General features: G+C 38.0%; 1 protein-coding gene across 2 annotated transcripts; it reads left to right on the top strand.

Annotated features, from left to right (window-relative positions):
• Positions 1 to 7,549: 7,549 nt before the first annotated feature.
• On the top strand, positions 7,550 to 11,644 carry LOC119084422 (L-dopachrome tautomerase yellow-f2-like). Of its 2 annotated transcripts, none has more exons than XM_037194397.1 (8): positions 7,550 to 7,759; positions 7,820 to 8,039; positions 8,108 to 8,141; positions 8,208 to 8,536; positions 8,598 to 8,774; positions 10,218 to 10,299; positions 11,141 to 11,332; positions 11,403 to 11,644. In XM_037194397.1, the coding sequence occupies exons 1-8, from the start codon at positions 7,660 to 7,662 to the stop codon at positions 11,553 to 11,555; spliced, it is 1,287 nt and encodes a 428-aa protein (XP_037050292.1). In that variant the 5' UTR covers positions 7,550 to 7,659; the 3' UTR covers positions 11,556 to 11,644. The 2 variants fall into 2 exon arrangements, with proteins under 2 accessions (XP_037050292.1, XP_037050293.1); XM_037194398.1 differs by having other exon boundaries at positions 7,638 to 7,760; positions 7,826 to 8,039.
• The last annotated feature ends 304 nt before the right edge of the window (positions 11,645 to 11,948 follow it).

The raw sequence follows: 11,948 nt of genomic DNA, 5'->3' as shown, positions 1-11,948 counted from the left end.
ACTTGACCATCCGAAAAATGTTCGTTCTAATACTTTTTGAGCTCTCGGAAGGCATCGAATAGGGCAAGTAGGTCCATCCTGTTCTATTTCTAGACAGATTTCAATCAGATATGGTGACTTCTACAATCATCCCAACCGTCATGCTTAACTGGCGGAACGACTTCGGAAGTATCATAAGTTTACCCGCGGTTTGTTTGAAGCAATTCTTCGTGTTTTTTTCTAAACCATTTAGGTGTCTAACAGACGTAGAAGTAGACTTACGTCAGGTTTTTTCAGCATCTGAGTTCTGAGCTCTTGTATTTGTCAGTTTTGTGAAGATTCTTTATTTTCACTGAATGAGCCAGTTCATCGCGATGCATCTCCTGAAACGGATGCTCGATAATATGTCCTCTGTCTCGCGTAGCCTAGTAAAACTGAGTTTTTGAATGCTGCTATGAATAATGATGACTTTTCGTGGGTTGCAACAATAAAAGTTCTAGTAAAAATTAGAATTATGTGCACACATGATGTTTTCCCACCCCAAAGAATGTATGAGTTATGAGCGTAAAGGATTATTTTTCAGCTAACAAGAACACAGTAAACTTTAATTAAAAAGCTAAATTTAAAGCTTTGCAGATAAGTTCATGTCACTTCAAGAAATTTAACGGAAATATCAGCAAAACCATTGCAAACAAAATGTTTGCGTGTTTCTAAAGTACTCATATAACTACTCTGTTCCCTAATATTTCAGGCTAAATAAAAAAACTTCGTGAAAGTCACGAATTTTCCAATTCATTTTTCAATTATATTTATGTAACACACTGCTGGTATGCATGCCCAATGCACTATTATCCAATTGATTTTGGTGTTAAATTTGTTTTTATCGAAAGTGTGAAATGAAATTTTATGGAAAAGAAAATTAACTTTCACGTGCACGGCGGTTTGAGGTATGCCTACGAATTATATCGCACTTACATTTAAATGATGTATATATGTTTTGTGGTAGAGCCATCCGTTTTTTTGTGCAGGTTCGGATAATTTGTGAAACGTAGAGAAACCACTTTTCTAGCTTATTCTTCGCTTATTCTTTTAACTTTTTCTAGCTCTGGAACCATGGGATGAATACTGTCTTAACACTGTCTCAAAGTCCACTATCATCAAAGAGATGCTAATATAACGACTGGGACGTCGTTCCGTCAAAATGATCCAGTCGTCAAAGTAGTATCTCTCTTCCTATCATCCAAAGTCAAAAACCGAGAGGTACTTTACGTTAAGGTTCTGAAAGGTTCTTTCAAAACCATGCTTTAAGTAGAGTACCCTGGTCAGCGTATTATCCAAATTGTGGCACTGTTTAACAATTTGGAAGAAATTTGGATGCAAATAATACTCTATTTGGCAACTGTCACTACGATCACTCATGTTTGCAGTGCGTTGGATAAGTAAAATTTAATGGATTTTCATCCGACACTGAAGATTAGTATGAGAGTTTCACTAGCTTAGCGCTGTTTATCAGTCCCATCAGTCCTTTCAAAAATGTAAGGCTCATCCAAATTTCGGGTAATTTCGGAAAATGCTCAAATAATCCGCCGAAATTTAAGTTTATTTTCTCGTTCACCTCCGATCTTCACTAGCTTCAAACAAGAATCAAATTTGTAGGACTACCATAAGAAATTCATAAAATATCATAAAAAGAGTAAGAGTAAGAGTAAATAAGATTAGCACAATTTCAAGAAAAGTGGTTTTATCAGAGAGATGCTAATATGACGGCTGGGACGTCGAAACGGCGTCCCAGCCGTTATCTTAGCATCTCTCTGGGTTTTATTGACTCGCGAATATCAAGTATTCCAAAAAGTACTGGAAGATATAAAAAGAGTGACAGAGTGAGCCCTGTTTATCAGAGACTATTTTGAGAAATTTATTTCTCAAGAATTTCTCACAATTCTCAAATTTCTCAAAAATTTCTTACATTTTTCAAATTTCTCAAAGATTTCTCAAATTTCTCAAAGATTTCTTAAATTTCTCAAATTTCTCAAAAATTTCTCAAAATTTTCTCAAATATCTTAATAATCTTAAAGAGAATTAAAAACTCAATCCAACCCAAAAAAACGCGGAATATTCTAACCAATCAAGGTTCTACGCTATAGAGCGAAACATGTAGAATATTAAGAGTAAGATTGTAAGATATGCGAATTAATTATGCATAGAATCTCTTAAATTGAAAATCATCATCATTTATTAGAGAAAGCAAAACGGAAAATTGGAATGCGAAGAGATTCAATCTCTGAGATTGTCTGAAGTCCCGTTATAAACATTTAGCGTGCTATGGTTAATCCATAATGTAACCACCAAGGTTGCATTTGCGCCACTAAACTTGAAAATCTGTCGCTACTAGCGTTAGCGCTCACTAGAATGTCATTAAAGAAACAGTTTTCGCCGATCGCGAATCATTTTGCTTATGAAAAATAGAACTTTTCTCTGATCTACAAGAATTGAACAAATCGTCATTTGGCAGACTAAAGAAAAAGATCATTTAAACCTTCAACATGTACGGACCTTTCAAGGGTTACTTGATTACTCTGTATTTTCTGATCCAAAAGTTTACAAACATGCAAAGCAGTTGTCATCGAATCTTAATTTAGCGAAACATTAGCAACCGCTGTTAGGATACCGCGGCCGCTACATTTTCATTAGCGAATAACTTTAACAACGGTTACATTTCTGACGAACTAGTTCGTTGAGAGCCGATACCCAAGGCTGGCACCGCTCCTGAAAAGTTCGAGTGGCGATCGCGCTCATACTCTCATTTTGAAAGATGAACGCCAACCTTGCTATACCCTTGACGGAAAATCAGACATTTTTGGTAAAGTAAATACTTTCATGCATTTTATTCTTCTGATATTCGTTGAAAATTGGAACGTCAAAAAATCAAAAAACAGTGAAAGTTCTGTATTCTTTTGTAAATACGTTTCACAATCAAATTTCAAACATTTCGCGTCCGTAAAACCCTTATAACACACCCAAGAATTTATGTGGCGAAAATGTTTGCCCCCCACGGGAAGAAGTACAGTTGGCCGTCTGATGCTACAATGCATGAAGCCATAAATACAAATACAAATGAACAATACAGAGACTTTAACTCTTACATTAGGTCCTTGATGGAAATCTTTTTGAATATAATACTGAGGAATTTAATTCTGTGCTGAAAAATATTTTTGGAAATTGGTTGCGATTTACTCAAATTATTGGAGAGTTGCGGGAGATGGCGAATGTGTTTCACGAAAATACGGAAAAAACGATCCTGAGGTTTACTCAAAAATATTCCGTCGAAGAAAAGCAATAAGTTTTCCTTGCCTTGAGTACTCGGTTAACAAATGCGTCAAATATGCGTGTTTCACATTTGACCACATAATTTTACATTTAAAAGCGCAGTCTATTTTGTCCGATTTTTAAGTAAAATTTTAGTAAATATATTGAATGAAAGATGCTGCATGGAAATAAATCAGAACCAGCGATGGAATTTCCATCCGATCCACAAAAACTGGAAGAAAAATGACATCTTATACGAAAGAATGTGGCAACAGATCGTTATGAATTTAACGCATTTGTTAACCGAGTACTCAAGGCAAGGAAAACTTTTTGATTTTCTTGGGCGGAATATTTTTAAGTAAATCTCAGGATCGTTTTTTCCGTGTTTTCGTGAAACACATTCGCCATCTCCCGCAACTCCCAGGAAATATTACAAACACGCATTTAACGTTTTTGATCACATTTCCATACATTCTCAATCAAAGTGATTGCGTTACATTTTCTTTTGTAAGACCTATACCTTACGGTCAATGTTAGTATTAAATTCAGTGATAATCTGTGGCTTCCTTATTTTACGCCATTAAAAGAATACAAACTACAAACAGTAATCAATTTCTCAAATTTCTCAAAAATTTCTCAAATTTCTCAAGGATTTCTTAAATTTTCCAAATTTCTCAAATTTCTCAAAAATTTCTTAAAATTCTCAAAATTTCTCAAAAAATTTCTCAAAAATAGTCTCTGCTGTTTATATATCACTTATGTCATACCGTGTTACAGACGACGTCAGAGAAACTAAGACACCAATTTGCTTCAGCTGTTTTTTTAGCTTCTCCACCAAACAAGAGTGCCTAGTTAAGCGTATTTATCTGGGTTCAGGCCGAAAGCACACACAAGCAATTTTCCGTTAATGTGATCGGGGAAACAACAATGGAAAATCTTGTCCCACAGTTCGGCCATTCGCCCATTATTCGCCCATTATTCGCCCATTATTTCCCCATTACTAGCCTTCATTCGCTCATTATTCGCCTTTATTCGCTCATTATTCACCTTTATTCGCTCATTATTCGCCTAATACCCCTAACACTGTCCCACCATTCGCTCGTGTTGTTTCCCCCTCGGTATTATCTTTTGTTTGTATGAGTGGACCAGCAAATTAATGTCTAAATTGACGACACAGTAAAGTAAACCAGGCAGGAGCAGACGACGAAAGCACATTCAAGGGAGGGACCTAAATCCCGTTATAATCGCTTACGGATTCGTTTCATGCATTTGTATTAGTAAGCGTTTTGCACCAAAATCAACTAAACGGTCTACTTATGAATTTAGGTCTGTAAAAAAATTTGGAATCATTTTTCATACAAAATCGTACTCTATTTGACAGCTGTCATTAAAAGCAATTTTACTTGAACTGCGTTGACCTGTCGATAATATCAAATTATTGGGAGGTATGGAAATTCAAAAATTACCTATTTTATCCATACTTGGCAATCTGACAATCACCAAGGTAGTGCGCCGTATGCGATTTTAATTTTAAATTTCTTTTTGTCGAAGAAAGGTCTGGACTTTTCAAATTTTGACTCAATGTCTGGGATAATTCGAACATTATTGTCGTACATTTTTTAGCCCCGTACGAAGTACTGGGGGCTTATAAGATTAATATGCCGTTTGTAACACGTCGAATTGGAAGCAGACAGTAAGGGCAAAGCTTTTGGTTATGTTCATAGATGACGAATCCGCAATAAAAAAAATGTCCGTCCGTCCGTCCGTCCGTCCGTCCGTGACCCCTCTAGCTTGAGCAAATCACAACCTTTTTTCAAAATTCTTTTTTTCCCCGATTGGTATCGACAAAAGTAAGGTCAAGTTCGAAAATGGGCATGGTAGGGTCGGCCCTTCCAGAGCTAGGGCCCTATAGGTGTTTTTCAGTCTTTCGACGATATCTACCGAAATACGCACGTAATAGCTGCTTGTGATATATCAAATGAAAGGTATTGACGAGTAGAACAAAGTTGCTGAACATTGTTTTTGTGTAGGATGCAACGCGAGCTTGTTGGGAGGGCTCAAAGGTCGTTACTCGGCCCTAAGTGTTTTTAGCCCCGTACGAAGTACTGGGGGCTTATAAGATTAATATGCCGTTTGTAACACGTCGAATTGGAAGCAGACAGTAAGGGCAAAGCATTTGGTTGTGTTCATAGATGACGAATCCGCAATAAAAAAAATGTCCGTCCGTCCGTCCGTCCGTCCGTCCGTCCGTGACCCCTCTAGCTAGAGTAAATCACAACCTTTTTTCAAAATTCTTTTTTTCCCTGATTGGTATCGACAAAAGTAAGGTCAAGTTCGAAAATGGGCATGGTAGGGTGGGCCCCTCCAGAGCTAGGGCCCTATAGGTGTTTTTCAGTCTTTCGACGATATCTACCGAAATACGCACGCAATAGCTGCTTGTGATATATCAAATGAAAGGTATTGACGAGTAGAACAAAGTTGCTGAACATTGTTTTTGGGTAAGATGCAACGAGAGCTTGTTGGGAGGGCTCAAAGGTCGTTACTCGGCCCTAAGTGTTTTTTGCACATAAATCGAGTAAATCTCATCCGATTTTGCTAGATTTAGTTTTTTATGGAAGGTAACTGAATACCGAAAAGAACGTGTCGAAAAAAGTTTCAAATTTGGGCCCTTGGACTAAGGCCGCTACTCGGCCCTAAGTGTTTTTTGCACATAAATCGAGTAAATCTCATCCGATTTTGCTAGATTTAGTTTTTTATGGAAGGTAACTGAATACCGAAAAGAACGTGTCGAAAAAGTTTCAAATTTGGGCCTTTGGACTAAGGCCGCTACTAGGCCCTAAGTGTTTTTTGCACATAAATCGAGTAAATCTCATCCGATTTTGCTAGTTTTTGATTCATTTGAGAGATAATTGAATACCCAATAGAAAGTTGGCAAACAATTTTGGGTTTCTAAAATAATATCGTAAATTGTTGGTTTTATTTGAGAGGTACTTCGTACGGGCTTTCGTAATTGCGCTATGCGCAATTTTAAAAATGAACACTTTCAGTAAATTTGACCATGCCCAACTTGACTTGCATTTTGTTAACAGACGCATTAGAGGGTTGTAGACGTATTAGGGTTCCGGGCGTATAAGGGTTCCGGGCGTATTACGGCTACGGGCGTATTATGGTTACGGACGAAATAGGATTACGGGTCGTACGGGGCTAAGTCGCAGCAAACGCTCCGACTGTTCTGATGCCTTGTTTCCACATAAATCGAGTAAATCTCATCCGATTTTGCCAGATTTAGTTTTTTATGGAAGGTAATTGAATACCGAAAAGAACGTGGCGAAAAACGTTTCAAATTTGGGCCCTTGGACTAAGACCGCTACTCGGCCCTAAGTGTTTTTTGCACATAAATCGAGTAAATCTCATCCGATTTTGCTAGTTTTTGTTTCATTTGAGAGATAATTGAATGCCGAATAGAATGATGGCAAAAAAAGTTTCAAATTTGCGCCCTTGGACTAAGGCCGCTACTCGGCCCTAAGTGCTTTTTGCACATAAATCGAGTAAATCTCAACCGATTTTGCTAGTTTTTGTTTTATTTGAGAGGTAATTGAATACCCAATGGAAAGTTGGCAAAAAAATTTGGGTTTATAAAATAATGTCGTAAATTGTTGGTTTTATTTGAGAGGTACTTCGTACGGGCTTTCGTAATTGCGCTATGCGCAATTTTAAAAATGAACACTTTCAGTAAATTTGACCATGCCCAACTTGACTTGCATTTTGGTAACAGACGCATTAGAGGGTTGTAGACGTATTAGGGTTCCGGGCGTATTACGGCTACGGACGTATTATGGTTACGGACGAAATAGGATTACGGATCGTACGGGGCTAAGTCGCAGCAAACGCTCCGACTGTTCTGATGCCTTGTTTTCTATAACTTTCGGATATTCGGCATTTGGGAGCAAATATTCTCGGTCACTAAACAACCAATCGTTTTTTTTACAACTTTTGATGATATAAACCTAGAATCACCTCGACTCAAACTATCAAAACAGCGAAAAAAAAATTCGTTCCACCTTAACCAGCACTAATTATTGAACTCAAACTAGTTTGGTTTGTGGTTTACTCACAAATTGACAACGCATGAATCCAATAAACCAAATGCAGAGATTTAAAGTCATAATTAAATGCATACGAGAGAGAGAAGATCCAACACGTAGTCGTCGCTTACGTGCTCACAAAGCAAAATAACGTGAATCTCTCATCTGCGAACTACGTTGTTATAAATACAGAAGTTAAACTCAAAAACCTGAAACAAAAATTCAAATTTTGTTCGGTGCGATCAGTGTGATTATTACATTAGTTGTCTACGAATATCAGTGCTGAAAAATGATCAAACATTTGGTTTGGTTTTCTTTGTTCTCATGTGTGTTGGGCGGTCGTTTAACCGAACTTTACCGTTGGAAGCAAATGAAATATGTGCATTTGGGTATAACATGCGATGTGTCTGAAAAAAAAATGTTTTTCCCCTAACCGAATTTACCTTCAGATGACTATGACAATGACGGTATCATTTTCCCTGACGAGCATTACCAGTCATCCGAACATTCTCGTCAACAAGAGTACATTCCGTACAACAATGTTCCCATGTCTGTAGCTCATTTCAAAGATAAGCTGATTGTTACGGTGGCGAGACGAAAACCGGGCATTCCATCGACATTGAACTATGTGTCTACGAAACTACCGAAAGGCAGCAGTCCCACCTTGAGGTACATTTTCGGACTTTCCCTCCCGTGTAGAGCCAGACAGAAGTTAAAGAATTTCATTTCATTCACAGACCCTATCCAGATTTGCGAACGAATGAACTTCATGTAAGTCCAGCGCATCACTCTACCTACAGGCCTTTCCATTGACATTCTTTTACCATGAAAATTTAGCCCAAGCTCCATTCGGATAGTAGTCGCATTGTTTCGGTGTACCGTCCACGTGTCGATGATTGCGGCCGTTTGTGGTTCGTTGATACGGGAACCTTGCAATATAGCCTGCCAAATAATCCACGCAGTTCGGTTAACGTAATCCAAAGGCCATCGATTTGGGTGATTGACATGAACACGGACAAAGTTGTTCGACGCTACGAAATACCCGAAAGTCTCCTAAAACCTGGGCACGGTTTAGTAAGCATAACACCCGATGTGGCTGCGAACAAGTGTGACGATGCTTACGCTTACATTGCCGACTTATTGACGTTCCGATTGCACGTCTACAGGTAACCAAAATCTCTTCTGAATGTGACGGATTGATGGACAACCATTACTCATTGTGTACAGTCTGCGAAAAAACAAGATGTGGAGTTTCGAGCATGATTCATTCAAGTTCGAGCAAGTGTATGCCGATTTCGATGTTGACGGTTTTCAATACACTTGGCGCGATGGGATATTTTCGATTGCGCTTGGAAATCGCGAAGCTGATGGATATCGATCGGCCTATTACCATCCGATGGCCAGGTAATTTTTAACAGATTTTCGATTTTCATGAAAGGCTTCCGGGCTAGATTCTAACAGAACAGGTTCAGACAGATACGAAGGCAACTGACACCCATATTTATTAATGCTATAAATTCAACAACATGAGTTGCTTCGACTTTCGGTAGTAACCGCGAGTGACTGAGTTTCTTCAAAAAGTCGTCAATACTCGTGTCGCCGAACTTTTAGTGCAATGGATCGGTTCAGTCCGATTTTCTATATATAAATGACAGATGGTATTTGCACCCGGGAGCCAATAGACTTTATTATAACTAATGCTTAGTTTGCTCTTACCAAAAAAGTACTCCGTGCGAGAGACAAAATTGAATTTTTTTAAATTTTTCTTTGTTTATTTGACAGCTTGCTCTCTCACGGTTCTCTGACGGAGTACTTTTTGTTGAAAGGAATGGACACTTAATTTTCAGGCTAATTTGTGGAAGAAAAAATCAATTTGCCTGTGTGATGAGACCCGGGTGCAACTACAGTCAAAGGCAGTCAGTTTTCAGCTTCAGATGATTCACACAAACAATCACAACCGTTTATAAGTCTTTATACGGTTTTAACACTACCACGCGCGTGCGTGTAGCAGCTTCAACCGTATAAACAAGGAAAACCAGTTTTGATTGTATGTGTGGATCAGCTGAAAAACAGCTGAAGCAAATTTATGCTGAAAATTGACTGCCTTTGACTGTAGTGTATTAATAGTTATTTGTTCAATGAAGCAAGAAAAGTTGAAAATTGCATTTCGAGGGTGTTATCAAATCACCAGAGAAAATGCAATTTCCAACGTTTTTCCCGAGTTAAACACAACGTTTTTCACAACAAAGGCTTCCGAAGTTTCAGCGGCGGGGAGAAAATGGACATTTTATCGCCTGTCTTGTGAAAAGACTATTCGCTCCCGGGTGCAAATAGTCACTTCGTTATTTCTCGAATTATGTATTTTCATTAAATTTTCTTTGAACGTTGTCAAATCGAAAGCTCGATTTGAAATGAATAGGCACAAATGTTGACGGAGGTTATAAAGTAACGCCTCTCTCTTTTTTATAGTTGGAATTTTACCGATTTTTTTTTGGGATTGATGATTTGTCAAAGTCTTAAGTGGTTGAAACTGTTCCGAGCGAATCAAAAAATCTTTACTGTCTGTAAAAATTACAAAATGAATCCCTTTCACAGTAATCACACTAACTTTCAATAAATCCCATAAATCCATTGGGAATTTGTGATCTTGTCGTCAATTATCGTTCACTTTACTTTTAATTGAATTACAAATGTGTCTAATTGTCAGGCTTATTGTCGAACGAAAGTGTAAAAGTTGAGATTTCTGACCGAGTAATCTGGTCTAAAAGTGAAGAAAACCCAAGCCTACCAAATCCCAAAGTCCTTTAGATGATAAGCTTCTTCATTCAATTTGGTTTTTCTTTTCAGTTTATCGGAATACCAAGTTAGCACAAGAGTTCTACAAAATGAGGAAGCTGTAACAGGGATTAAAAGTCGAAACGATTTTATGGTAAGTCGATAAGTGTCTCAGATTCTCGATGGTAAAGCTGTAAATATTTGGGCCAATTCTCTTCGCATATTTTGACAAAATGATCATTGACGTACCGGAAACTTCAGTGAAATTTAGACGTGAACTTGCCATCAGATGAATCCATGTCTACATTTCACTGACATTGACTGTACATTTTCAAACAAATTTTTCAGGTGACCTGGGAGGTTTTAAGTCACATTTAGTTTATTATGTGGGCCAATCGAAATCTTTATTTTGTCGCCACCCGTTTTTAGTACATATACTCCAGGGGATCACAATCCTAATTCGATTGCATAACCAGCTGATCGTGATAGCAGCACTAACATTGACAAGAGCGTAAATCAGAAATCAGAAGTCAGAAATTAAATTGAAAAAAATGCTCCCCTTCAACCCCCGTCTCGTTCAGCTTTTCAGAGCTTATTATTCGGAATTTACATTCTTAAGAATTCCCGAAAAAATCCCAAATAGTCGACCTCGTTCCTCAGATCTCCGTGCGTGCTCATCACAAGAATCTGGTAGTGCGACAGCCAGTTGGTAATGTAGTTGTGGGATCAGAATTGACGTGAATTAGTTTTCCGTATAATTAATAGTTATTTGTGTATCTGTTTTGGACGATTGTTTTTAGGCAATTTCGCGAGTTGTGCCTGCGAAAGTGCCTGAAAACAATCGTCCAAAACAGATACTCAAAAAAATTTTCTTGTAAGGGGTCGAAAACTAGAGGTAAATCTCAAAATTCCCTCATTTTCGGCCCCGACACATGAAAAAGCTTTTACATCACCGTAAAAGCTCCCACATTTTCAACAGAAATTTATTTGTTCAGAAAATCGGCGTACGTGGAGCAAAATCCCAATGTACAATGCATAGTATGGATCGTCACACCGGTGTCGTAATGTTTGCCCAAGTAGCTCGGAATGGAGTCAGCTGTTGGAATTCTCATAATCCACTCAATGTGAACCAAATTGCCATGATCGACAGTGATGACATGCGAATGATTTATCCAGTTGATCTGAGCGTAAGGCAATTTATTTAGTGTCTCCCATCGAATAACTAAACAGTTTTTTTGTTCTTGTTATAAATCACAGATCGACAGAGACGGAATCATGTGGATGGTGACAAATACAATGCAACGGTTTATCTATGGAAAGCTTGACACGAACGCATACAATTTTCGGATTTGGAAGGGAAATGTTTCGGAAGTGATCAAGGGAACTGTGTGCGATGTACGTCACTATTAAGGAGACAAGAATTTTTGATGTCTTTTTTTACTGCCGTTTCAATAAAAATCTGGCTTTGACCTCGTCTCGCTACGAGACTGTGTGTAGAGATTGTTTTTGTATTGACAAATCATCAAGTGCTATCTCATCTAAGCTGAAATTGTTGTCGAACATTTCAGTCGGAAATTCAATTCTGGAATTCTTAAGATTTTAGAAATTTTCTAATTTTTAGGAATTTTTTACGTATTGAAATTCTGAATAATATGCTCTGCTTTAAAGCCATTCAGAAATTTTTTGCCAATCGTAGAACGCAGATTCTCAGCCAATCCATGGTAATAGCGACATAATCATTCACTTTTGATTAATTGACCAAAATGATGCACCCGCAGTTGCGTGTGCTGTTAGTATCGGCAG

Source organism: Bradysia coprophila, unplaced genomic scaffold (assembly GCF_014529535.1).
Source record: "Bradysia coprophila strain Holo2 unplaced genomic scaffold, BU_Bcop_v1 contig_732, whole genome shotgun sequence".
Lineage (NCBI taxonomy): Eukaryota > Metazoa > Arthropoda > Insecta > Diptera > Sciaridae > Bradysia > Bradysia coprophila.
Note: the sequence above shows the minus strand (reverse complement) of the source record. Positions and strands in the feature narration are given on the sequence as shown.

Bases quoted from the DNA above. Each gene is read 5' to 3' on its own strand.
- LOC119084422 (XM_037194397.1), top strand. From the start codon at position 7,660: ATGATCAAACATTTGGTTTGGTTTTCTTTGTTCTCATGTGTGTTGGGC. The intron at 8,040-8,107 runs GTACATTTTCGG...TTTCATTCACAG, and splicing joins GGCAGCAGTCCCACCTTGAG to ACCCTATCCAGATTTGCGAA. The intron at 8,142-8,207 runs GTAAGTCCAGCG...ATGAAAATTTAG, and splicing joins TGCGAACGAATGAACTTCAT to CCCAAGCTCCATTCGGATAG.